A 25,936-nucleotide genomic window follows, 5' to 3' on the forward strand; every position below is an offset into this window, starting at 1 on the left:
ACCTCAGCTTGGCCTGGTGCAGCCCACCCTGAGCAGAGCTGGCCACTTTCTGTGTCAGCTGTCCTGACGGCTGCACTGGGCGGGGGCTCACGGAAGTGGAGGCATGGGAAAGTGAAATGAAATGAAATGAATGGAGTTTGCTGTCTTCTTGCTTCTTAGTTCTTGAGGTTTTTCTTTGTATTGACCATGTAAATGTAATTTGGCCACCAAAAATTTATTCATATAAAAGAAATAGTGTTTGTTAGAGAATACTGAGGAGATGGCATGAGGTGAGGAGCTGTAATTGAAGTTTCCTTATCCATGTGCCTCAGGGCTTAGTTCCCCTTATAAGGGAAAGCTTCAGTTTTACTCTGAGCATCCCCAAAACCTGTATCACAGACCATGGGTGCCAGTGCAAGGAGGGCTGACACAGGTGGCCAGATTGATTTCCTGGGGCTACTGGACTGGTCTTAACCCAACTTCTTGTGTGTGCTGCAGGATGGAAATAAAACAAGAAGGGACAGGACAGACAGACAGACAGCTACGTGGACATCGTGGGCTTAGGGCTGCTCGGGTGCTGATGCAATCCACTTGGTGGTGAAAACACAGGAGGGCAAACTTGGAGAGGAGCGTGCATCAGTGTGTTTCTTGTAGCGCGGGGATGTTACACCCATTGTGGGGAATCCGTGTGTTCATAAGAGGGGTTGCCCGTCTATTCAGGGCTTGCCAGGAGCCTGGTCAGCCCAACGCAGAAAGCGCTGTCCTGTCCTCACTTGCTCTCCGGGGTTCTTAACAGTGGAAAATCACTGGGATACAGGATCACCCTTGCCAAACTCCTCCAGCTGTGATGTTTCTGGAATGATCTTTGCCCCGCTGCCTTTCAGTGGGAAGGAGACAGAAGGCAGCGGAGAATTTGCCCTTTTGAGTTTCCCACTTGCCTTGTACCCCCTGACACACGGCTGGAACGTGGTCTGCTGGGTAAACCGGGGCTGGGGTGGCTGCAAAGGGGGGTCAGCAGCACCCCACGCTGCGCAGAGGGGACGGGCTGTGCTCGGCAGCGAAAAGCCAGAATGTCTCAGACTAAATAGACGATAAAATATTTCCTTGATAAACCCGGGTTGTTTCTCAGGAGGGGCCGGTGACTGCAGGCAGCTATGGACATGTAAAGGTCGGTGTCCTTTAACAACTGGGAGCAAGGGCTGTTAGGAAAGGTCTCGGAATAGTAACGGTTTGGCTGCAGAAGCGCTCGGAGCCCTGCTCCTGCCTGGGCTGGAACTGAATTTTGCCAAAATGGGGAAACTGGAGCTTTGGGAGCCATGGCCTGAGCACCGGGCAACGTGGCGTTCCCCGGACAGCTGGCACAGGGGCGGACAGCCCTCATCCAGCGACGTAGGAGCAGAAAACTGTGGTTTTCGCAGACATTTGGAATTTTGTTTGCGCCCTTCCATTCTTAGACATTTTTAATTAAAAAGCAAGACAAAACCCAACCTCTGGTGGTCTCTTAACTACACGTTTTTCAGGCCAAGCTGCTGCGTCCCCTCCCTGCCCACACCCTCCGCCGCCAGCCTTTGAACAAGCTGCCCTTTTATTTTATTTAATCACAGGCGACTCCGGTGCCCATCAGCCATCCTGCAAAACCAAAGGTACCGCTGGCACACCAGCCAGGAGCCGAGGAGCCTATTTTGGGCTGTGGACACACTCGCTGGAGCTGCCACCCTGCAATTGGGTGTCCCGGGGCAGGGCTGGCACCTAAAATTAACCTCAGCACCCTGCTCCCCCCGTTCCCGGCAGCGGGGGACGGGGTCCCCGTGCCATGGAGCGCGGGGGGTGCTGACCCTCCCGGCTGTGTTTTGGGGAGCATTGGTGCATTTTTCGTGGTTGCAGCCCTCGTGCACCCCTCGGCCTCGAGGGCAGCAACTTCTTTTGGGGCAAAATCCCCCCCAAATGGCTAAATTAGAGAATTGCTGAATCGGCTGTTTCTGGGGGGCGGGGGGAGAACGGGTTTTTAACGGGTTTGCAGCGCTCGGATCGGGCGCGCCGCGGTATAAGCGGGGAGGGCGGCCGGGAACTGCGCCGTTCTAGCGCCCCCGCCCTGTGGGGTGGGGGCGTGGCTCCGGCTGGCCCCGCCCCCTTTGCTGGGCCTTCGCGCCGCTGCCATTGGCTGTGCGGGCTGTGACGTCGCGCACTGCGGTCGTTCCGCGGAGCGGCGCCGCGGCTCCCTGTGCGTCGCCTTAAAGGGGCCGCGCTCGGGGCAGCCCCAGCAGCGGCCCCGGCCGCACCGCACCGCGCTCCCGGGCCGCCGGTGCCCGGCACCGTTCACGGCCCAGACACCGGGCTGCCTGCGCACCCGCCGGCACCGGGGCGAACCGGGTGCTCCCGGGATGCTCCGACCCGGTAAGGAGGCTCCGGGGGCTGATCAGGCGTGAGTTTGCACCGGGGCAGCCGGTACCGGGAGGTGCCGACCTGGCAGGAGGCTCCGAGGACCGGTGCACTGGGTGTCGGCACCGGGAGATGCCGATGCGATAGGGCTGGGGGCGGTACCGGGAGGTGCCCACCCGGTGGGTGTCTGCGCTGGCCGGAGCGGCTGGTGCCGGTACCGGGAGGTGCCGATCCGGTAGGACCCTGCGGGGACCGGGGCGCCTGGTGCTGGTACCGGGAGGTGCCGATCCGGTAGGACCCTGCGGGAACCGGGGCGGCTTGTGCCGCTACCGGGAGGTGCCGATCCGGTAGGACCCTGCGGGGACCGGGGCGCCTGATGCCGGTACCGGGAGGTGCTGAGCGGGCAGGAGCCTTCACGCACCGATCGCGCATGAGTCAGCCCCGTTGCGGCTGTCGCCGGTACCGGGACGACTGGAGGAGTGGCCGTGCGTGAGCCGGCACCGGTCTCGCTCCCCGGCCGGTGGGCTGGAGCGTGCCGGTACCGGGGCCGGAGCAGCAGCAGCCGATGTGGGTCCCGGCACCACCGGCTGCAGGAGCTGGCACCGGGGTGGCACCGGTGCCCCGGAGGGCGAGAGGCTGCGGGATGCGTGTACCCAGCGGCGGGTCCGGCACTGCGGCACCCGCGATCTGGGATCCAGCCCTGGGCACCCCCAAACGAGCCGCCAACCTGGCACCCGCCAGCTGCAGCGTTTTGGGGCCAAACCCACCTGTTTCGGGGTTTTTTTGTGTTGCAGAGCGGGGAGCTCCGGCCCTACAGCCGCAGCGGGAGCCCTCGGCTGCGGTGACGCCGGGGCAGGCGGCAGGAAAAATAAACACCATAAAAAAAAATATGGAACATCCCCATAACCCGAGATGACCGACCGCGGCGTCGCAGCCGTGCGGGCGGGGAGAGCGAGTCCCAGCCCCGGGCAGGGTGTTCCCAGTCCCGTTCACCCCTTCCTGGGGGATTTGGGGTGAAGCAGGAGCCGTGGGGCAGAAGAAGGGGTGAGGTGGCACCTCGGTGCATGAAGGGTGTCGGACTGAAACACCCCTCCGAGTTGGTGATTTGTTATTAATTTGCTCATTTGCTTCTGCTTCGGGAGCTGGGTAGATGGTCAGGGGTGGGAGCGGGTCGGGATTTATTCCAGGAGCGGTGAAATTGTCTCGTGATCCCGATGATGTGCCTGGTGATGCCGGAAAGGGAGGTTGTCCCCTCCTTTGCTTTTGGGGCAGCAGGACTCTGTCCTCTGGTTTTGCCCTTAATACTGTCCCAGGGGGTGGGCAAACGAGTCAGCCAAAGCTCAGCGGGTGGGTTTGGAGTTAATTAAAACCAACCTAAACACATCGTACACACCAGAAACATCAAATGTATTTTTAAGGTTAAAAATGTTAAAAGCAGGTAAGAGCGGCGTACGCCGGGTGATTAAAACCAGCCCCGGCGCCTGCGGTTGGGCAATGCCCAACTGCGTTTCAAGGCTGCGTTTCGTGCCCGCTGGCTTTCGAGCCTCAGCAGTTCCTGGCTCCGAAATGGGGTGCTGATCCCCATCCATGCTCGGCTGGGTGCGATGGGGGCTCGCGTAGGGCCTGATCCTGCGGCAGAGGGCGGGGGAACCCGGTACGGGATGAAGCCCGAAGGTGCATGTTATCTCCGCAGAGATAACGGGGGCGGCTGGGCTTCAGCCTGTCCTCCCCGCGCCCCGCCGGGGCAGGAGGATCCCGGGGGGGCTGGAGGGATTGCCAGAGGGGAAGAAAACCTCAAGATTTTGGGGATAAACAATCCTGGGACAGTGTTCTCTCAGTGAGCCCAGCAGCCCAATGCTTTTATTAGGAATATTTTGACCCTCATACCAAATCCGCTCTGTTAAATCCCGTGTGTTTGACACGATTAATGAGCAAATATCTGTTTTATTTTCTGTTTCAACATTCAGGCTTTGCGTGATGGTAGGAAACGCAGCCGCTTCGCTCTTGTTTTCGAGGGAGCCCCTTTTTTGCAGGAGGAGGACGGACGCGTTCCTGCGAGGCAGCTGCCGGGTGAGTTGTCTCCATCCCATGGGCACGTTTGGGAGGATTTCACGGGGGGAATTCAGGACTGGGAGATTTGTGAAGTATTTTTTTCTCGTCTCTGCTCCCCTCGGAGCAGAGCCAGGGTTTCAGGTGGAGGTGACTGCTGCCAGACCCCGCGGCTCAGCCCGCGTGTCTTTAGCTGGAGGGGACAAGCGCTGGTTCGTTAAGAGTCGCTCCTAACGCTGGTATCTCCCTTTTCTGTATTGTAAGGGGAGAACAACGCGTGGAGGAAGGATGGGATTTGGGCTCGGAGCCCTGGCCCGGGGGATGCTCTGCGGTGGCATTGCTGGGGACACGGGGGCAAGGAGCTGGGTAGAGCAAGTGGTTTTGTTTTCCAGCTCTTGGGAGCGGCTGGATTTATCCCCACGGTGCTTCGGGGGGAGGCAGGAGCTCGCAGGGAGCTCAGGACACGTTAACGTGGGATCGGGGTGGCTGATGCTGCTTCCAACCTCGTGCTGGTCAGCTCTCGAAGGAGGCAGAGCTGAAATAAGCTAAAAGAGACCAACCTGGCTCCTCCCCAGCTCTTAGGTCAGGTTTTAATGTCCATAACAAAGTGTTAACTCAGGAGAGGATGGAAGGCGTTGGGGGAACCGAGGCTGAAAAGCGCTCAGGGGACTGCAGATTGCACGGAGGTTGCTGGTCAGGTCTGGGTTTGACCTAATCTGCCCCATATCCGAGGTGTGGGCTGTTCGCCTTCCCTGTTTGGCAAAAATGCAAAAATCTTGGGCCCAGGAGAGCTTTTTGGGGGGCGGGTTAGCTCCCTGTGTCCACATCATCCCTTACAACGGCCAGCATCCATGGGGACAACCAACCATCCCTGTGCTGCTGCGTCGGTACCACAACGTCTCCTTGAGGCTTAGACCCAAATTATTTCCTCACCGCTGGCACCTCTTTAGAATATAATGAAAAAAATTACAATTACTCTTTCATTTTTAATCTTTTTTTTCTTTTTTTCTTGGTTTGGACCTGAAAATTGTGGTGGTGAATCCCACCCCCAGGCTGGCTGCAGTGTTATTTGGCTTCAAACGATGTCTGTAAATAATCAACTTTTGATGGGACACTTTTATGGAGAAATAACTAGTGTTTGGTTTGAAGGCTTTGCAAAAAAAGTCACTTTTACAAGATTTCAACCCCGGGTTTGATTTTGGGCGCCCGCTCCCTTTGCCTTGTGCCACCTTCGAGGCTCAGCTGTGGTTTATTATTTTAGCAGAGTCATGAATCACGTTTGTGCCCAAAAATAGTTCGATGCCGGGCTTCCAACCAGACAAATCCCTCCACAAATCACCTTCAGCTGAAAAACTCTTCCTGTGTTATGCTGACAACAAAAAAAATCATTGAAAGCCTCCTCTTCACTTCAAGAAAGATGTTGAGGTGTTGGAGCGAGTCCAGAGGAGGGCGACCAAGCTGATGAAGGGTCTGGAGGGTCTGACCTCCGAGGAACGGCTGAGGGAGCTGGGGGTGTTTAGCCTGGAGAAGAGGAGGCTCAGAGGTGACCTTAGTGCAGTCTACAACTACCTGAAGGGAGGGTGTAGCACAGTGGGAGTCGGCCTCTTCTCCCAGGCAACCAGCGCTAGGACACGAGGACACAGCCTCAAGCTTGGCCAGGGGAGGTTCAGGTTGGACATTAGGAAGCATTTCTTCTCAGCAAGGGTCATTAGCCATTGGAAGGGGCTGCCCAGGGAGGTGGTGGAGTCACCATCTCTGGAGGGGTTTAAGAGAAGACTGGACATGGCACTTAGTGCCCTGGTCTAGTTGCCATGGTGGTGTCAGGGCAATGGTTGGACTCGATGATCCCAGAGGGCTCTGCCAACCTCATTGATTCTGATTCTGATTCCTTGGCCCAGCTAAGCCAAGCTACTGGTGCCCAGTTAAAATTCCCCATGTCCCAGTGTGTTGTTCCTCCCGCTGAGCATCTGCCTGAGTTTCCAGCCGGGTTCAGCTGCGAGGTTGGTTTTTCTGAGGTTTCCCAGTGCCGGGGACCACAAGGGATCAGCAAAATTCAAGAGACGTAACCTGGGCTCTGCCCTCGCTCCGGGGCACCAGACTGGCACATCCTCACCAGAGCAGCCTGGGCACCCAGTTTCATTCCAGGATAATTACTCCATTAAAAGAAACACCTCGAACTAATTATACTGGAAGAAAAATCAGGGTAATTTTGGAACGGGGGGCGCGTGTTGCCGGGGTTTATTGCTGAGCCGTTCTGCTGGCTGCTTTCACGTGTGGCAAAGCCCGGGCGCTCGGGGGGAATTAAGAGGGATCAGAAGCATTAAACGGGCTCACCCCGCTCTCCGGAGACTTAATTCCTCCATTCCTGGTACGAACTGGAGGAGCCTGGGAGTTGGCTGCAGGACGCAGAGCTCAGCCGTGCTGGTTGGTGCCATGCCCGGAGGTGGCAGCTGGGGAAAACCCAAAGAATTAACCAAAGTCCCCGTTTTTTTGTGGTTTGCAGCCCGGCGAGCCCTGAGCTCTGCCTTCAGCCAGCCGCTGCCTGCACAGGGATGGTCTGAAAATGAAACGGTGCTGCGAGGGCGTGGGGCTGCCATGCCTGTTTAAGGTCAGTGCCACTGTCACCCGTCTTGTCCTCTCTGAACGAGGTTGTCCCCTCTCTTCTCAGCGGCGGGGAGCAGGAATCGGGTCCCCCTGGTCGCAGGAGCAGCGGGGAGGTGAGCGGGTGCTGCTGGGGCCGAGGGGTGCTGGGAGCTTGGGCTGGGGCTCACCAGCTTTGCACTGTGGTGGCAAAGTGGGTTTGCTTTGGTTTTAGAGCAGGGCAGGAGGCGGCTCGGGGTTGTCCCAGGCTCCTGCAGAGCCTGACTCAGGGGGAAACTGCATCCAGGGGATGGTGCAAAAAGTCACCGTGCAAAATGTCGGGAAGAGCCAGATTGTCCTGGCAGCAAGGGGGGTCTGCAGGGACACCAACCCCTTTTCAGAGGTGGGACAGGAGCTGGGTGAGCTGTAAACCCCCTGCCAAGGAGCCTCCCTGCACAAAACACCCCGAGGCTCGTGCTGTCCCCATGTCCCTTGGTGTTGGAGCGAGTTGAGGTTGAGGTGTTGGAGAGAGTCCAGAGGAGGGCGACCAAGCTGGTGAAGGGTCTGGAGGGTCTGACCTCCAAGGAACGGCTGAGGGAGCTGGGGGTGTTTAGCCTGGAGAAGAGGAGGCTCAGAGGTGACCTTAGTGCAGTCTACAACTACCTGAAGGGAGGTTGTAGTGGAGTGGGAGTCGGCCTCTTCTCCCAGGCAACCAGCGCTAGGACAAGAGGACACAGCCTCAAGCTTGGCCAGGGGAGGGTCAGGTTGGACATTAGGAAGCATTTCTTCTCAGCAAGGGTCATTAGCCATTGGAAGGGGCTGCCCAGGGAGGTGGTGGAGTCACCGTCTCTGGAGGGGTTTAAGAAAAGCCTGGACATGGCACTTAGTGCCCTGGTCTAGTTGCCATGGTGGTGTCAGGGCAACGGTTGGACTCGATGATCCCAGAGGGCTCTTCCAACCTCATCGGTTCTGTGATTCTCTGATTCTGTGACGTGTACGGCGGTCGCTCGTCACAGTGACGCCTTGACTACGAGAACGGGATTAGCGGTGACAAAATGATCTCTTCATAGGCAGGATAAAGGCCTTAGGGCCGGGGCTGAGGTATGGCAGCAGGGGATTAGCCCCCCCCCAAGCCCAGCTGGGCTAATAAGGGAGCCAAGGAGCATCACCCTGCGGGATGGCAGCCTCTCGCTGCCGTGGTTGCCACCATCGCTGTGCCAAGGCTGACGCAAAGTGCCTTGAACTAACGGCTGGGCGTTATCCTTCCCCCTCGCAGGGTGTTGGTATGGCCAGCCCCCGGCCCCCCAAATACCTCCTCATCTTCGATTTCGACGAGACCATCATCAACGAGAACAGCGATGACTCCATCGTGCGGGCGGCGCCGGGGCAGGTGCTGCCGGAGCACATCCGCCAGACCTTCCGCAAGGGCTTCTACAACGAGTACATGCAGCACGTGCTGGCCTACCTGGGGGACCAGGGCGTCAAGATGGGGGACTTCAAGACCGTCTATGAGAACATCCCGCTGTCCCCCGGCATGCCGGACCTCTTCCAGTTCCTCTCCAAGAACCACGAGCTCTTTGAGATCATCCTCATCTCCGATGCCAACATGTTCGGCATCGAGTGCAATCTGAGGGCAGCCGGTTTCTACTCCCTCTTCCGCAAGATCTTCAGCAACCCGTCGGGCTTTGACAAGAGGGGGTACTTCACCTTGGGGCCCTACCACAGCCACAAGTGCCTTGACTGCCCGGCCAACATGTGCAAACGCAAAATCCTAACGGAGTACCTGGCGGAGAGAGCCCAGGAGGAGGTGGAGTTCGAGAGGGTCTTCTACGTGGGAGATGGTGCCAATGACTTCTGCCCTTCCGTGTCTTTGACTTCAGCTGATGTGGCTTTCCCGCGGAAGGGCTACCCCATGCACCGGATGACCCAAGAGATGGAGAAGCAGCAACCTGGAGCCTTCCAGGCCACTGTTGTCCCCTGGGAGTCAGCCACAGAAGTTGCCCGCTATCTCCAGGAGCTCCTCAAGAAGAAGTGTTGAGGAGGGCCTGGAAGAGACTCACTTACTACGAGCAGCTGGGAAAGAAGCAGCTTGGGGGGGTCACGTCCTGTGCCCCACACTCATCAGCACCGCTCCTGGGTCACTTTCCTGCCGTTCCTCTCCAAGCTCCTCTCTCCCTGGTGATTAAAGCACTTTCTCTAGGTCCCCCCTTCTTCCCCTGCCACTTTGAGGTGAAGCCTTCTCTATGCAGCTCAAACATCTGCCCAGCGGGGCTCTTTGGCAACACTAATGGTGATTTTTGTTGTTGTTGTTTTTTTTTTTCTTTCCCTTTTGCCTTCACAAGAGCAATTCCTCAAAGACCAGACGCCAGCTCCCCGCGGGCTGGGCCCTGCACATGCCTCCTCCCTTCGTCCCCCCTTGCCTGCCCCACCTCCACACCACGGAGCTGCGTGCTGTTGCCTTGAACCTCATCCTCGAGGGCTCCTTGCCTTTTTGGGAGGCCACTGGATAGTTAATCCGGGACATTCGTGCTGCCCAGGCTCCCCAGCTTGCCCATGGGTGGCCCCTGGCCCAGCTGCTGAGCCTTGCGCTGGAGTTAATTGTCCTTTGAGACTTTATCCTCTGAAAAACCATGACGTGAGGGACAGGAAACCCTTTGGAAAGGTGGGAAAAAAAAAAAAACCCTCCTTCAGTGCCATCCCCACCCCCTTGCCCAGGGCATGGGCATAGTGACCACATCCCGCTGCGGGGAGGAGGATCTGCCCTTGCCTTCCACCTCCAGCCTCTGCTTCTGCTTCCAGGGTGAAACATCCCCCGTGTCCCCCAGGCAGACGGGTTCCTCCTCACCCCAAGCCCTTACCTGGTGTTTGCTGGGTCCTTTCACCTCCCTCTTACCCCAGGGGTTGATTTACCTCCTGCCCTGGTTGAGAGGTGCTGAACCTCCCCCCGGGAGGTCGGTGCTGTCACACTTCTCCTGGCATTGGGTCCCCAGGAGCCAAACCCCCCCCTCCATGTCCCCCTGCCCCGCTGCAGTATTAATTGCCCCTTTAATTGCACTCTGCAGGGGGGGAACCCACCATATTCACTGCTCTCTGGTCTTGGCTTCTCCTGGATTTCTCCGCAGCCTTATGGGCCCCAAGGGGGCTCGTGTCTCCTCCAAAGCCTGGAACCCCTCCCAGCAAACCTGAGCAGCACAGAAATAACCAAAGCAGCCCCGAGTTGTTCCTCCTCTATTTCATTTCCCTCCCCCCCGGCCCCCATCTTTGTTCTTCCTCCTCCAGACCCTGTTCAACTGTGTGGAACTTAAAGCCATGGAATTTAAAAAAAAAATACATATATATGTATATAGATAGAGAGCTCTATATTGTTTGTATCCAGGACATAAACCTGGGTGTGAAATGGCTCTGAGTTGCACATACGTGTGGTGTCTCTTCCTTGGGCTGGTGAAGAGGGGGAACAGCAGAGCGGGGCCAGGCTGGAAGTGATGCTGTGGGGGGGGGGGACACCCTATGGGCACCCCTTTGGGGCAGGATTGGGCCCTGGCTCTGTGCCTCAAGCTGCTGGGGACAGCAGGCAGGTTCCTGGGGACACGGCGGGGTGCTGCCCTCACTCCTCCTGTGGGGCTGGAGCACCGCCAGTGTCACCCCTCGGCGCTTCCAGCGGCTGAGGCAGCTGCAGTGCCCCGGTGCTGAGCCTTCCCCGCACCAGCAGCGGCTGGTGTTGGCAAAATTAAAAAAAAAAATCATGATGGGAGAGGCTGGGGGATGCTCTGGGTGCTGGAGGCTCCAGCAGTGGCACCCGGTCCGGCTGCGATGTGCAAAGCCGATGTTCAGAGGCAAAGCCCGAGCAGGATGCGGCCAAGCTGGGCGGGTGATGCAGGTTGGGGGTTGCTGGGGGGGCTGCCCAAGCCCAGCGCTCAGAAGGGCTCCACGTAATTGCCGGGGAAGAACCCCGCGTCCTCGGCCGCGACGCCCTCGCACCAGCCGTCCGAGTAGCGCCGCGTGACGAAGAGGAGGGCGCCGGGCTGGAAGGAGAGCTCGTTGTCCTTCTGCCGCGCGTAGGGGTACAGGGCCACCACTGCGAGAGGAGGGAGAGGGGCCGTGGAGCACGGCAAGGCCACCGCAGGGGACAGGGGACACGCGCTGACCACGGCATCGCTCGCCACCCCAGTCAGCGCTGGGTCCTCCATGCCGTGGCCATGGGCAGGGGCTCAACCCAAAGCACCGCGGCAGAGAGATCTGGGGGGGGGTCCTGGGGCTCCAGGGCACCTTTCTCCAGGTAGCTCTGCGGGGCCCAGGGGGGGTCCTCTGCGGCGGGCGGCGGCGGCGGGGCCAAGTCCTCGAAGTCGGGCAAAGCCGGTGGCGGCAGCTCGAGGCCATCGAGGGCTGCAAAACCCCCCCAACATCAATGGGGGACGAAGGGCTCCGTGGGGGGCACTAAAGCCCCCCCCAATGCTGAGCATCCCCCGACCACCGAGCACTGACCTGGGGGCAGGAGGTGCAGCGGGGGCACAGGCAGGTCCTCCAGCGGTGGCGGGTCCCCGGGGAGCGGTGGGGGCGGTGGGACAGTAGCCACGGGTGGTGGGACAGTGGCCACGGGCGGTGGGGGTGGCCCTGGCAGGGAGGGGAGCGGTGGCGGCGCAGGGATCCCTTCACCAGGGGCTGCCGGGGCCCCGCTGGAGCTGGGGGGGGTGGAGGAGCAGCGGTGTCAGGGTGGGGGGCTGGCTCTGCCCCTCTGCTCTTTGAGTACAGACACTTGCCCCGTGCCAGGACAAGGTGCCGGTCACTGCGGTGACCGTGTGGGCAGGAGATCCCAGCATCTGTGTGCAAACCCTCTGCCCACCCCGTGCCTCAGTTTCCCCGTCAGGGACCCTCACCATATGGGCAGGAGATCCCAGCATCTGTGTGCAAACCCTCTGCCCACCCCGTGCCTCAGTTTCCCCATCAGGGACCCTCACCATACAGGCAGGAGATCCCAGCATCTGCATGCAAACCCTCTGCCTGCCCCGTGCCTCAGTTTCCCCATCAGGGACCCTCAGGCACTGCCCAGGGCAGCAAATCGCCCACCCCCACCCCCAGCTTTTCCATCAAACCCTCTTGGCAGCAGAGCCTCCCCCGTGCAGTGGGGTGACAGTGGCTGCCCCGGACCCCCCCCAGACCCCCTGGGCAGCGCCGGTACCCGACAGAGATGAGCGAGGAGGTGGAGGAGGCCGCGGAGATCTTGCCCTTGGGAACCATGGGCGGCTGGACGGGCTCGGGGACACGGGTGCTTCTCCTGCGGGCAGAGCGGCCACCGAGTCCTGAGCCTGGCCCAGGGGATGGCACCCCATTGGCAGCCCGTGCCATCTGTCACCTCTTGGGGACACAGAGAGACAACCCCGCACCCATCCACACCCGCAGCCTCACCCCAGGGTACCCGCAGCCTGTGCCGATGGCTTGGTCCCCTTCCGAGCCAGGGTGCCCGTGCGGGACAGCTGGGTGCTGCGGTCCTGCAGGCACGGGGACACACAGAGAGGCGATGGGTGGGGGCGGCCGCAGCCACCCCACAAACTCATCGCACCCCAGAGGGCTGGGACCTCCCCCCCACAGGCAGCGGCACCCTGAGCCACCGTGGGAACTGTCACCACTTCCCCTCCGGGAAAGGCACCGTGGGGGTGAGACCATCGCAGCTCAGCACCAGCCCCAGTGGCGCTGGTGGCCTTTGCTGAGCGTCGTGTGCCTCAGTTTCCCTTTACTGTATTGGACCGTGTGTGTCCCCCCCAGCTGAGACCACCAAGCTGGGACCCAAGTGTGTCCCCATGCCAGGACCACTGAGCCCCAGTGGGATGAGTGCCGGGGTGGGCTGCGGGACGGACAGACCCTGCTTCTCCATCGAGGAGGGGTTGGAGCCCCGCTGTGCACCCATCAGTGTGACACTGGGGACATCGGGGACCGAGAGAACCCACCCCAGCCCCCTCGCCCTGTGGGACGCCCCCCCAGCCCCGCGCTGACCTTGATGCCGTGGCCGATGTCGTCCAGGACGCTGAAGTTGAGGGGTCTCCTGTAGTAGGGCTCTAGGCAGGGCGGGCTGGGGGGGGGCACGATCTTCTGGGAGGACGGGAACCTCTTGGTGACGGTCAACGAGCCGATCTCCCGGCGAGACACCTTCTCCTTGTGCATGTCAACCCTCTGCGGAGACCACACTGTCCCCACCGTCCCAGCCCAGGTTGTCCCCACCTCCTGCCACCGCCCCCCAAGTCCCACCACCCTTCCCAGCCCCGCTCTGCTCCATCACAGCAGAGCGAGTGACGCCCTCGATGCCACCACAGCAGATCTGGCCCTTCCTAAAGTGGGGACAGGGGGAGAGGGGGGTGTGTGAGCCTGGGCCACCCATCAGCTGTTCTGCTGCTGCTTCCAGTGTGGCCACAGGGTCTCATCTCCTCCCGCAGCTGGAAAGGCTCCAGGTGGCTTCCAAGTGCCCGGACGAGGGTGGGTGGCCACGAGACTCCACATTGGTGTCCCTGAGCTCTGGGAGGACGAGGCCAGCCCCCAGCAAGGGCAAAGCCAGCCCCCAGCAAGGGCAAAGCCAGGCCAACATGCTGAGCCCCATCGCTCCACTCTGGCTCCTCTCAGATTTCCCAGGCAGTTGCCACAGTCTCAGTCCCTTCCACTGGGATGGGGAAGACCCCAGAGACCAGTTTCCCAGCCCCAGGTGGACTCATCCCCCCCGTGATGCGCTGGGTGACCCCCACCACCACCCAAGGGGATGGTCTTGCATTTCCACTGCAGGATGATGCTCCAGGGCAGGGCTGGTGGGGAAGGAGGGTCTCCAGCCCCTTGGAGATGCCCAAAGCCCCTTCCCAGGACCCCCAACCCCAACACGTGCCAGCTCTGGTCGGGGAACGGTCCCACCTGGGCCACGCAGCTGACATCGGCCTCCACCTTCCGCAGCTCGGCCGCCTGCAGGTCCAGCAGCCGGAGGAAGGCGGTGGCCAGGCTGCTGACCTGGTACGTGACGCTGGCCAGGGACTGCGTGCTCAGGGCCATCGTCTCCTCCAGTGCCTGCCGCTTGTCGCTCGCCTGGGACGGGGGAAACGCAGCCGGTGGGACGAGCCCACCCCGCGCGGCCACCGCCGCCCTCCGCCTTCACGCCGGGGTCACACGGTAGCCGAGATGGTTCCTTCTGCTTTCTGAATGCATCAAACTTCCCCCGGCCCCGCTGGCAGGACACAGGGACATGGGGACACACGGACACCCAGACGGCAGCGGCGCCCAGCACGGGGGTTCACCAGGACTCCTCCCCAGGATGCTGCTGTTTTGGCAGGTGCTGGAGCCAAGTGCCCAGCTCAGCCTCCTGCCACCCTTGGGGACAGGTGGCCGTGCCACCAGCCAACCATGCATGGGGCCAGCCAGCCATGCCACCAGCCAGCCACCCTTGGGGACAGCCAGCTGTGCCACCAGCTGTGTTGGGGACAGCCAGCCGTGCCACCAGCCGTGCTGGGGACGGCGTCTCAGGTCTCTGAGTTCTCCCCGTTTCCCCTCAGCCCTGCTCCGGTGGGTCGGCCACTGCCGGCCCCTTGGGAGCAGCCTCGGGGTCTAGCACGGGCGAGCGAGGCCACTGAGATGGGCTCTGCAAAGCACCCAGGGACCCCCCTGGCCAGGACACCCCTCCCCAGCAAACAGGGCCAGAATGCTTTTTTTTTTTCTCTTATTTCATCCCAAAAACTCCTGCCCCCCTCCGCTTCCCTCAGTGGGTCACGGCGGGGGCCAGGCAGAGAGGAGGAGGAGGGACACTGATGGCTGCGGAGCTTCACGCTCACTCTGCATGTGTGGGCACCCAGCTCGCCTCTGCCCTGCCAGGAGGCACCTCCGAAACCCTGGGCACAGCCTGGGGACAGCCTGGGGGGGGCTGGTGTCCCTGGTTCCCTCACAGGGCTTCTCTGAAGGCACCAACCCACTGGCCAACTCGCCCTTCATCCCAAACCACCCTGAGAGACGAGCAGAAAAGCCGCTGTGGAGCAAGAGGGGAAACTGAGGCACGAAAGAAAAACCCCAAACAGTGGCACACAATGCTGGGTAGGAGGCTAACGGGGTTGCTCGGGCTACTGTCCCCGAGGGCAGAGCCTTCGCCATCACCCCACAGCCACCCCTCCAGCACCACCATCCCACCAGTGCTCCCAGTTGCCTCCAGCATCACGCCCAGCCCCGATGCCACAGCTTGTCCCCGGCCATCCCCCTCACCTGCAGGTAGTTGCTCTCGCAGTAGTCGGCGACCCTGCCGAGGTGGCCGTGGTGGTCGCGCAGGACCCGCCGGCCCGCGGGGATGTCGCGCTGCTGCAGCTGCTCCAGCTCCGCCATGGTGCCGGCCTCGGCCCCCCACTTCCTCCCCGGCCGCTCGGCGCCGCCGTTTGAAGCTCGCGGCGGTGCTGACGCAGGGTTTGTGGGCGCCGCCGTGTCCCCGTCCCCACGAGGGACACCCCGCCCCGGCCACCTTCACGTGGTGGCCCTCAGGAGAGTCGGAGGGGCCAGCGGGGACGAAGCCAGCGTGGCCCCAGCCCCATGAGGGGTGTGTTGGGGGGCAGCACCCGGTGGTCACCCCACCGGGGCAGGGGATGAGGGTGGCTTCGGCGGTGAAGGATGCGAGTCACGACGGACCGGGCGGTGCAGGGTAGAGGGGAGAGACCGAAAAAGACCCCGACGGCCCATCTCTGCCACCCGCCATGAGCCGCTGCCGCCCTCCCAGGGGGGTGCAGGGCTGAGCCGGGCTCGGGAGGGCGATTCCCTTCCCCTTTCCCAGCCAGGCAAGAGGGCAGCGCTGGCACTGCCAGGTCCCCCTCCCTGGCAAAGCCCCGTGCACCCCGCAGGGCATCGCCCCGCTCACCCCGACCCCGCTCGGGGCACACAGGGATGTGACAAGTGACCCCAGAGGCACCGTCCTTCCCTCGCCCGGGACAGCGTGTCCTTCTCGGTGCTTTGCTGACAATGTTTCACATCCCCACGGGTGAGGGCAGGAAATTCCCACTTCCCCCGTGTTTGGAAATTCCCCTCTGCCCTCTCCTCCTCCTCCTCCTCCTCCTCCCACAGGCGCTTCCTCGGGGCCTCCCAGGCTCCGTCCTCAGCCCCGGCCACTCTGCACCAGCCAGACAGGAGCAAAACCCCCGTCAGGGCTCAGCCCTTCCTGAACCCACGGCCCCACCAGCACAAGGACGAGGGAAATGATGAATTTCCTCCCACACCAGCCCAGCTCCTCACACCCTGAAGGACCACGAGCTGCCTGAGCTGCTCCCAGCCCTTGATGAAGCTGCACCAGCCCCCTGAGGTCCCCCTGCCCCAGCTCCCCTCCTCTCCATCCGCTCCCAAACTGGGTGAAAGCTGCTCCCATTTCCATCCCCATCCATCCACCCACCCATCCATCCATCCGTTTGTCCATCCATCCATCCCTCCGCCCCAGCCAGGGCAGGACTGACACCCCACAGGCTCCAACACCCACGGCAGGGGCTCAAGGGCTCCCCAGGTCACCCCAGGTCAGCCCACAAAGCACTTCTCCATCCTCCTCCATCCTCCCCCTTCCTCCCTCCAGCCCCACCACCGATTACCCCGGGCTTTGAGGCTAATGCCCAACACCTGACCAGCTTATTGGCTTGAGTCTATTATCAGCTTAAGGCCCCAAGACATCTGCTCCCAGGGAGCTGACGGAGTCTCCAAGCCTGGATCAGGCGAGCGACGGCTCAGCTGGCGGCATCTCCTCTCGGATGGAGCTCTGAACATCTCCACCGCTGACAGGGGCAGCCCCTCGTCCCCGCAGGTACGTGGCTTCGCTCCCTCCAGGTACAAATGGCACCGTGGGGTCCACCCGGTTTGGGAGCCGCCTCCTCCGTGGGTTGGCTGTGCCCCGAGGGCATCGACGGGGCGAGGAGCACTGGGCACACATGCCAAGAGAGCAGCTGCAGAAAACCAGGGGGTCTGGGGGACACAAGCTTGACGCCTTCCAAAGCAGGGCCAAGACACGTTTCGGCTTAAACACATTTACTTTTTTTATTTAAAAGGCTGTGGCCACGCTTTCAAACCCAAGTTTTAACACGGGAACAGATCTCAGCAGCGCAGGAATCTCACAGAACCCTTGGATGGGGTTTCGTGAAAAAAGAGCTGGGCTTTTCCAACCCACATGGCCCCAGAAACGTGCAGTCGCAGCGAGCAACACCTCTGCACGCAAATTCACTGCACGAAGGGGCCTCAATCCATGTTAGCACTTACCTGGGGGGGGGCATAAGGAGGGGAGAGAAGGAAAAGAAAAAAAAATATATTTAGTTCCTTAGAAAACCTGCAAAGATGCTGTTGCCCAGGCACCATCAGGAAGGTCTAGTTTGCAGACCTGGCATCCAGGTTCTCCTACGAGGCTGCTGCTGTTCTCCAGGCTGAACTGGTCACCTCAGCCTCTGTGGTAGCAAAGTCCTCTTTAAAAAACCAGGCTGGATCCTCCTCCGCTGCCCTCAAACTGCATCTGTCGCTCGATGTCCCTGCTGAGAACACGCAAACGAAAATCTGGTTACAGCAGATGTTACAAGAAGGGTTTTGAAAGGTGCCTCCTGCTTTGGGGGTTTTTTTTTTTGAGCATCAGCCCATCGCTCACCATGGGGGTAGCCGAGACATTAGTGGGGTCTGCAACACTATTAGGGCCGAAGCAATAGTCCCCATGTGCCTTAGGAGGAGCCCACTACGTTAATAACGAGCCTTTTCCCTGTGGTTACAGGGCAAAATGGCTCAGGACATGACAGAGAAGGAGCTGCTGAAGATGGAGCTGGATCAGCTGAAGAAGGAGGTGAAGAACGAGAGGCAAATGGTGAGGCTTCCACCCAAAACGCAAAGGGGCCGTTCCCCGGGGTAACTTTCTGACCTGATGGTGCTGCAAAGGAAAAATAACCACAACCCCTGAGATTAAACCTCAAATACAGGCAGCAGCGTGTGCATTCACACCTCTCCCCTCGAGGCAAACGTCCCCCTTGGGTTCAGCCCCGTGTCCCAGAGCCCAGGGGCTGCGGCCCCGCACCCAGTGAGGTGCACACAGCACCCTGGGGATGCTCTCGGGGCCACCCCATGCTGGGTGGGATGTTCATGGCTGCGGTTCCCCTCTCCCGGCTGCACGAATGGGTCTGCAGGCAGCCAAGGAGCGCGAGCGCAGCTCTGCAGCCAGGCTTCGTTCCCATAACCCGCACGGAGCATCTCCTTCCTTGGCAGGTCTCCAAGACGGGCAAAGAGATCAAGGAGTACATCGAGTCCATGGCGGGCGAGGACCCGCTGCTGAAAGGAGTCCCCGAGGACAAGAACCCCTTTAAGGAGAAGGGCGGCTGTACGATAAGCTGATCCCCCCCTGCTGCAACCGCCGGGCACGGGGATGGTCCCGTCTGCAAGCCAAGACTGTCAGAAACCTGCTTTCCCTGTAGTCTGACCTCAAAACTGGGGAGTCCAGAACCAAAGCGTAGTGTGTCTGAAGAACGGCAGGAGAAAAAAAAAAAAGAAAAATAAAAAGGGGAAAAAAAAGGAAAAAAAAAGAAAAAAGGAAAAAAAAAAAGAAAAAAAAAGAAAAAAAAATGACCCCACTGCGACGGGAGACGAGGTTCAGCAGCCAGCGCAGCGTGTGCTTTTCTGCTCTCACGGCTCATTTACATTTGGTTTCCTGCAAGCAAAACTTCTGCATTTTTAGCAGCCAGCAGCAACCTGGGGTTTAATGAAACTGCCGAGCTGTGGCTGGTCTCAGCCCTCTCCCAGTAGCCCAACCCCAGAGCCGAGTCCCCGCTTGCTGCAGAAGAGTCTCCCAGCAGGACCTTGCTCAAGTCAGCTCCTCTCAGTGCCTCAGTTTCCCCACCTGGCACAGGAAGGCAATACCCACCCCGCTGCTTTGAGGCTTACAGGGGTCTGAAGCTTTATTCTCTTTATCCCTACGCACCCCCCAGCCGGTGACCACCGCTGCCCACCACTCCTCCAGCCCACGGCTCGCACCCCCCATGCCCCTTGCATCGAGAGCCAGGGGAAGGCCAGAGCAGAGCTGGGTGGGCTTCACCCAACGCAGGGCAGGGCACGGGAAGGAGCTTGTTCCAAACCCTCACCCCACCTCTCGTCTCGCTTCCTCCCCTGGAAACCCCCTGGCAGCCACGGGAAAACAAGCCCAGGGCTGTCGGGTCCTGCCTTCGCTTCACCCTCACCTCCCCTCTGCTGCCGGGACCTGCCCTGTATGGGCAGAGGGGCTGCAAAGTCTCGTCCCACCGTGGCCCATCAGCGAAGGGATGACTTGGAGCAGGCAGTTTGGGGGGGAAGCAGCTCCTTGGAGCAAGACAGGACTCGCCAAGCCCTAAGCTAGCAATGCCATGAGCCTCCTGCTCCCAAGGGCAGCTTTTTTCTAGGACAAATTTCATCCCTTGCTTGATAGAAAAAAGCACATCAGCTGGGGCACAGCCCGCTTCTGAGTTCAGTGGGGTGATACTTTGGGGAAGATTGGTAGGGTTTGTTGTTTGGGGTGGTTTTTTTGTTCTTATTTGTTTTTTTAATCCATTACAGCTACATATTATCTTTGGGAAAACACTCCAAAACTTCCCCAGATGATCAACCCCAAACAGAAGCAGCAGCTCTTGTTATTTCTCAGTCCCTCAGGTCCTGTCCCTGCCACAGGCTGTCCCCATCCCGCTTCTGCTTCATGCTCACCCACCTCTGACGTGGCAGCAGCCTTCGGGCCCACGCTGAAACGCTCCCCCAAGGCCCTGCCCGCCTCTGCTCCGAGGTTACACAGGTCCATGGCAGATTTAGACACAGCGAAGACGACGGCTGCAAACTCAGGGCAGGAACAAACCTCTTCCACCCAATGTTGTGTTTGGGAAGTGGCGATGGCGCAGCAGGTACCTGCTGCCCTTGGGAAGGGTGTGGGACCACCACGATGCGGGCAGCTGCTGATGAGGCTCCGGGAGCGCGTGGAGACGGGCCCAGGGGCAGGTTAAACGCTGCGCTTGCAGGGAAACTGCTTTCGACCCCGCTTGGAGCAGCATTTTCCTACCTGCTGAGCCACCGCTTGGTCCCATCGATGGGCCGGCCCTGCTCAGCGCCGCGGCCGTGGGGCAGAGGGGGTCCCGTGGGGCAGAGGGGGCCCCTCGCTGACCCCACAGACACCCCAGGATGGGGGGGCTCCCTGACACACACACAAGGAAGAGGCAGAGGTGCCCCCCTGCACCCAGCACCTCCCCTCCGCGCCCCTCCCCAGCTAAAAATAAAGACAAAAATAAAGGTGGTTTTGTTCTTTCTCGCTAAATAAACCCAACAGCCTGACCGCGGCCTCTTTCTTGCGGCAGCGTGGGGCAGGGTCGCGGGGCCGGTGGCCCTGAGGGGAGCAGCGGGGTCGGGGCCCGGTTCCTGGGGCACAACTGAGTCCCCGGCCCGGCGTTATAACCGGGGCCGCCGGGTTTCCTGCGCTCGGAGGGGATTGACCCCGTTAAACGGCTGGAAACCTGCGTCAGAGCCCGCTAAGCCGCTGCTGAAAGGATTCGGGACGCTTCTGGCCCGATGGCGGCTTAAGCCAGGGCCTCTCGCATCGCCCACTCGCGATCGCGAAAGCTCCGCGGGGCCGCCACGATGTAACGGCGCGACTAACCGTCGTCGCTCCGCCATAACGCCATGGGAGGCGGAGCGGAGCGCGCTTCCAACCAATAGCAGCGCGGGGAGGCCAGAGTGTCAGCCAGCGCGCCCAATCAGCGCCGTCCACCGCCCCTCCGTTCCCGCGCATGCGTAATAAAGACAGGTCGCCCCCGTACAAAATGGAGCCCGGCGGGGGCGCGGAAGGGAACACCGGTGCCCCCCCCACCCCCTGCTCCGTTCGCCGCCGCCTCCCGCCGCGCTACCGGAGCGGCGGCGAAGGGCACGAAAAAAAGAGGAACGCACGCGAGGTCCCACCGAGATTTGAACTCGGATCGCTGGATTCAAAGTCCAGAGTGCTAACCATTACACCATGGGACCGATGTGGGGACAGCTCACCGCCGCGTGCTTAATCGGTCCCACCGCCACCCACGCGTGACCAACCGCCATCCCCCCCTCGGTGCGGTTGACCCCCCTCCGGTGACAACGGGGCTTTGCTTCCCACCCACCGTGTCGGTGCGGGGTGTTTGTGTATGGCCCCGCTCCATACCTTGAGGGGGAGAGTTCGGGGGAACCGTCCCGCGCGTCCCCCCACTCGAGCGGCCTCCGGATCCTCCCGGTGGGGCTTCAAGGGCACCGAGGCTTTGCAAAGGGTCCACCCCCCGCGCTTTTCCCAGCACCCCCGAGCAAGAAAATCCTATTAATTATTCCTACAAACCCTGTTAAATCACGGCACCGGCCCCCTTTGGGTGCCACCGGCACCGAGGACCGGCTGTAGCATCCTCCGGGGTGTCCCCGAGCTTCACCGCTGCCACCCGCACTGCTCGTCCCCAACCCTCAACACCCACTTCTTTCCTTTATTTCTCTGTCTTTTTCCTTATTTCCCCCTTTATTTCTGTATTTTTCCTCATTTCCCCCTTTATTTCTCTATTTTTCCTCATTTCTCCCTTTATTTCTCTATTTTTTCCTCTATTTCCCTTTTACTTCTCTCTTTTGTTTATTTCCCCTTTATTTCCCTATTTTTTCCTCTATTTCCCCTTTACTTCTTTTTATTTCCCCTTTACTTCTATATTTTTCCTTATTTCCCCCTTTCTCTTTTTCCCCTTTATTCCCCTTCTTTTTTCCTTATTTCCCCATTTGTTTCTTTTCTCTATTCCCCATTTATTTCTCCCTTTTCTTCCTCTATTTCCCCCTTTATTTCTCTATTTTTTCCTCTATTTCCCCTTTATTTCTGTTTTTCCTTATTTCCCCCTTTATTTCCCTAATTTTCGTTATTCCCCCTTTCTCTTTTTTCCTTATTTCCCTCTCTTTTTTCCCCTCTATTTCCCCTTTATTTCTCTATTTCCCCTTTCTTTTTTCCTCTGTTTCCTCTTTATCTACTTTTTCTCTATTTCCCCTTTCTCTATTTTTGTTTCCCCCTTTATTTTTCCTTATTTCCCCTTTATTTCCCTCTTTTTTCCCTATCCCCTCCCTTTCTTTCTCTATTTTTTCCTCCTCCCAACTCCACAAAAACACACAAACACTTTTTTTTTTTTTGCTTGTTTGTTTTTTTTTTTTCTCTTTATTTTTAAAAATGAAACAGTGGAGTAAAGCGGTTTGTGGCAAAAAAAAAAAAAGAAAATAAAAATAAAAACAACAACCTGGCTGGAAGAGAACTGGACCCCCCGTCCATCCGCGATCCCAACTCCACATCCAAGCCAACAAACTGCCTCACGCGAGGGGACAAGGGAAGAACAAGGATGAGAAGAGGAGAGGGAGGGGGAAAGGCGAGAAGAAACAAATTGGCTGAAAAGAGGAAAAACGATATCGTTACAGAAAAGCACAAGTTGGGGTTTTTTTTAATAGCCTGAAATTGTATTGGGGCGGCTGCCGGGAGAAGCAGCACCCTTGGGTGCACCCGTCCTGTGGAGGAGGTGCTGGGTGCTCCTGAGTGATGCGGCGCCCCGAATTCGGCTCCATCACCCCCCTCGTGCTGCCGTCGCCCCGCTGCTGCCGGCCTGCCCCAAAAAAAAACACTGGGAAAAAAAAAAATAAACCACATTGAGGTCGATTCCCCCAGCAAAAAACAGGGTTGAGCCCCGCCGGGCCAGGGAAGTGGAGAGGATGGAGGTGTGCTGCTGAGGGAAGGAGTAAATATCCAAAAGGAAAAAAAAATTAATAAAGAAATGGAAGATTGAGCGTTAAAAAAAAAAAATCATAATCAGTCACAACCAAACGTTTTGGACTGCTGAGGTCTGGAGCTTTGACAACTAATGACCACTTTAAAGTGAAAAGAAAGCCCATAAATTCTATTTTTACAGAACATTTTTCTTTGGAAAAAGAGAGTAATTTTTCTTTCTTTTTTTTTCCCCTAAACTACAGCATGTGGAGTTGCCACTACCTAGTTTTTCATCTATTGTCGCTAAGAGGTAGATAAACAAAAATGAATTGGTTATATATAAGGTCGCGCCCGCGGGTGTGACGGGCAGCGAAGCTGATGGGCTCCGCGGGCACCAGCTCCCAGGGACACCCCGGGCGTCACGGGGGGGGTTTCGCCTCCTCTGGAGCCACCCTAAAACCTGCCGGGTCCCCGAGGGAGGTGGCATGGGGCGGTTTGGGGCCAGATTTCCTCCCCAAGTCAAGGAATTTGACGCCGAGATGAACCCAGACGCGCTTCGAACGAACCGACGCAATTAACTGCTGGGTAACGAACGCTCACACCGGGTACGGCCGTAGTAAGGATTCCGCTCTGCCCCGATTCCGGTCAACGCCATCGATTTCCTGGGATGATCCACCAACGGCCCCTGCCTCCCGTCCCTGCCCCGCTGCCAGGACCGCGCTCCGCATCAGCCCTTCCCTGCCCCGAAGCATCGGGGAGCTCCTTCCCGCTGAAACCAGTGGTGCTTTGCGAGACCATTCCCCAAACTGGTCCAAAACCAATGGCTTCAGTTCTGTCCTGCATCCCCACTCCTGGAGCTTAAATTATTAATTATTTTTTGGATGGTTTTTTTTTAAGCAAAAAATCCCTTTCGGTGTTATAGCTCGTGCTGAGCCGCAGCACCCAAATACTTTCCACAGTTCATAACCCACCGCTCTGCTGCGCTGGTGGGGACGGGCTGCTGCTGGGGTCCGGCAGAGCATCCCACCGTGCCCTGGCAGAGCATCCCACCACCACGGTCCGGTGGAGCATCCCACTACCATGGTCCAGTAGAACATCCCACCACATTCCAGTGGAGCATCCCACCATGCCCTGGCAGAGCATCCCACCACAGTCCAGCAGAGCATCCCACTGTGCCCTGGCACAGCATCCCACCGTGGTCTGGCGGAGCATCCCACCACCATGGTCCAGCAGAACATCCCACCACATTCCAGTGGAGCATCCCACCATGCCCTGGCAGAGCGTCCCACCACCATGGTCCAGCAGAACATCCCACCACATTCCAGCGGAGCATCCCACCACGGTCCGGCGGAGCATCCCACCATGCCCTGGCAGAGCATCCCACTACTGTGGTCCAGCAGAACATCCCACCACATTCCAGCGGAGCATCCCACCATGCCCCGGCAGAGCATCCCACTACCGTGGTCCAGCAGAACATCCCACCGCCGCCGTGCCCTGCCGCCGCTCGCAGAGGTATGTCTTCAACAAAACACCCTAAATAATTCCGTAACGTACAGTAAAGCAGCAGGGATCCCACACAGACACGACTCAACCCCAGCGCTGGCATTTCAAGGGGTCCGACTCAGCCACTATCCCATCCCTCCGCCCTCCCTGCACCCCTGGGAGCCTTCCTCATCGGCTCCTCTTCCTCCTCCACCACGTGGGGTGTAAAGCTGCGATGCCAAAACTGCCTCGGCAGCAGCCGGGAGGGTTTCTGCTGAGCTCGGGGGGTGCCGGAGGCTGGATCCTGCCACGGTGGGGTGCTGAGGGACCCCCCCCGGCCATCCCTCGGGGCTCCCCGTCACCTCTGAGGTAGTTTGCACGTGTACGTTCCCAGCTCGCAGCACCTGCGCGGTCTCCAAAAACAAAAAAATTCATGATTTAAGAGCTTCTGGCTGGTTTCGCTCTGCTCTGGATCTCATCCACAACCGTAAATGAGTTAAAAAAGAAATAAAATTTTAAAAAATAAAAAAAAAAAATAAGAAGAAAAGCTGACTCGACCGAATGGGGATGCCACCGACCTCCGAGCAGCACATCGAAGCCTCCCGAGCTCAAGCACCGCTCGCTCCCGCTGCCCCATCGCCGATCCCGGCTCCCAAAGCAAACCCCTGGCCAAATCCTGCACCCCCGGGCTGGGAAAGTCTGGAGCTGGGAGCCAGCACGTTACGAGGATGCTCCGATAACCCCGTGCCCTCCCAGGAGAATTCGTGTTTCACAGGATCGCACTGATTTCAACCGAACGAAACAAAAAAGCTACAACAGAAAAAAAAAAAAAATATTAAAAATGACCGGAAAAAAAAATCAGAACCCCCAAAAAACAACCAAAAACCAACCCTTGGTTACTAAATTCTCCAAAAATAAGAAAGTTCCAAAAATAACCAAAGCCTACGTTGTGCAGCCCAGCAGGGGACAGGGAGGGAGGACCTACATCAAGAAAAAGAAATTAAATTAAAGAAATGTCTTCAACTGTCTTATAGCAAGTTTGCGTTTCTGAGCTTTTTTTTTCTCCGAGTCTAGAAAACACTCAAAATAGTTGGAATTATAAATTTTAAAAGATTTTTTTTTTCTGGCACTGATTAACTACCCGACTAACTTACTGCTTTTTTTTTTGTTTTTGTTTTTTTATGCACTAAAAAAAAAAAATAAAAACAAACCCAAAACCTAATGCCCAGGAAAGATAAAAACGTAGCTTAGAGGCAGTTTCTTTTCAATATTTACAACGGGTTTTCCTCTAGTTTGACTCCATAAAACCCTTCCGCGCTGTCAGCACGGCCCCAGCATCGCTGCGGAGCCCATGGATGCTCTTTGCGGCCGAGAAAGCGTTCAGAGCTTGGAAGAGAAGAAATACTAGCTGGGATTTGGGGATTTTGTTTTCCTTTTTCTCTCTTTTTCCCCCAACTGAACAGCGAAAGAAAAAACCCCGATAACATTAAAATGAGGCGAACCCCCAATGCCATCTCCCTGGAGCACGGCGGCTTCGCAACGGGTACGGCACCGAGGAGCTTCCGAGACGTGGATTTGTCCCTCCTCCCACCAGCCCCATGAGGTATGACAGCAGCATCACCCCCGTGGGGGGAAACTGAGGCACGGGGAAGCGCTTTGCCCGCTTTCCTTCTGCCCCACGGCATCTCCTCCCCGGCAGCACCAGCGAGTGGAAACCCCTTTTACCCCATCCCCTTCTCCTGCCCCGACTTAAAACCCCTCACCCTCCTCACCCCCCAG

At 58.7% G+C, this 25,936-nt stretch overlaps 3 protein-coding genes and 1 non-coding gene across 5 annotated transcripts; 2 read left to right on the top strand and 2 right to left on the bottom strand.

The window, feature by feature from the left end:
• The first annotated feature begins 2,227 nt into the window (after window positions 1-2,227).
• Window positions 2,228-10,337, top strand: PHOSPHO1 (phosphoethanolamine/phosphocholine phosphatase 1). 2 transcript variants are annotated; one of them, XM_068418838.1, is made up of 3 exons: window positions 2,228-2,373; window positions 4,326-4,428; window positions 8,264-10,337. In XM_068418838.1, exons 2-3 carry the CDS (start codon window positions 4,336-4,338, stop codon window positions 9,023-9,025), a joined length of 855 nt encoding a protein of 284 aa, XP_068274939.1. In that variant the 5' UTR covers window positions 2,228-2,373; window positions 4,326-4,335; the 3' UTR covers window positions 9,026-10,337. The 2 variants fall into 2 exon arrangements, with proteins under 2 accessions (XP_068274939.1, XP_068274940.1); XM_068418839.1 differs by lacking the exon at window positions 2,228-2,373 and adding an exon at window positions 6,911-7,015 and having other exon boundaries at window positions 4,336-4,428.
• A 20-nt stretch (window positions 10,338-10,357) lies between these two features.
• Window positions 10,358-15,321, bottom strand: ABI3 (ABI family member 3). Its single transcript, XM_068418837.1, has 8 exons — window positions 15,205-15,321; window positions 13,876-14,043; window positions 12,976-13,152; window positions 12,391-12,473; window positions 12,164-12,259; window positions 11,470-11,666; window positions 11,254-11,370; window positions 10,358-11,062 (listed from the first exon to the last, which is right to left on the bottom strand). Exons 1-8 carry the CDS (start codon window positions 15,319-15,321, stop codon window positions 10,902-10,904), a joined length of 1,116 nt encoding a protein of 371 aa, XP_068274938.1. The 3' UTR covers window positions 10,358-10,901.
• Window positions 15,322-17,719: 2,398 nt separating this feature from the next.
• On the top strand, window positions 17,720-18,324 carry GNGT2 (G protein subunit gamma transducin 2). The gene is made up of 2 exons (XM_068418852.1): window positions 17,720-17,803; window positions 18,199-18,324. Exons 1-2 carry the CDS (start codon window positions 17,720-17,722, stop codon window positions 18,322-18,324), a joined length of 210 nt encoding a protein of 69 aa, XP_068274953.1.
• A 2,562-nt stretch (window positions 18,325-20,886) lies between these two features.
• Window positions 20,887-20,958, bottom strand: TRNAQ-UUG (transfer RNA glutamine (anticodon UUG)). Its single transcript has one exon. It is a non-coding gene; the product is annotated as a tRNA-Gln (tRNA).
• Window positions 20,959-25,936: the final 4,978 nt, after the last annotated feature.

This window comes from Nyctibius grandis, chromosome 26, assembly GCF_013368605.1.
Source record: "Nyctibius grandis isolate bNycGra1 chromosome 26, bNycGra1.pri, whole genome shotgun sequence".
Taxonomy (NCBI): Eukaryota; Metazoa; Chordata; class Aves; order Nyctibiiformes; family Nyctibiidae; genus Nyctibius; species Nyctibius grandis.

What these genes read in the sequence shown, in the direction of transcription:
- ABI3 (XM_068418837.1), bottom strand. Translation starts at nt 15,321, where the DNA reads ATGGCGGAGCTGGAGCAGCTGCAGCAGCGCGACATCCCCGCGGGCCGG. An exon ending in ATGTCAGCTGCGTGGCCCAG is followed by an intron (nt 13,153 to 13,875) that starts GTGGGACCGTTC and finishes TGGTCTCCGCAG; the next exon opens with AGGGTTGACATGCACAAGGA. An exon ending in GCAGAGCTACCTGGAGAAAG is followed by an intron (nt 11,063 to 11,253) that starts GTGCCCTGGAGC and finishes CTCCTCTCGCAG; the next exon opens with TGGTGGCCCTGTACCCCTAC.
- GNGT2 (XM_068418852.1), top strand. Translation starts at nt 17,720, where the DNA reads ATGGCTCAGGACATGACAGAGAAGGAGCTGCTGAAGATGGAGCTGGAT. An exon ending in TGAAGAACGAGAGGCAAATG is followed by an intron (nt 17,804 to 18,198) that starts GTGAGGCTTCCA and finishes CTTCCTTGGCAG; the next exon opens with GTCTCCAAGACGGGCAAAGA.
- PHOSPHO1 (XM_068418838.1), top strand. Translation starts at nt 4,336, where the DNA reads ATGGTAGGAAACGCAGCCGCTTCGCTCTTGTTTTCGAGGGAGCCCCTT. An exon ending in TCCTGCGAGGCAGCTGCCGG is followed by an intron (nt 4,429 to 8,263) that starts GTGAGTTGTCTC and finishes TCCCCCTCGCAG; the next exon opens with GGTGTTGGTATGGCCAGCCC.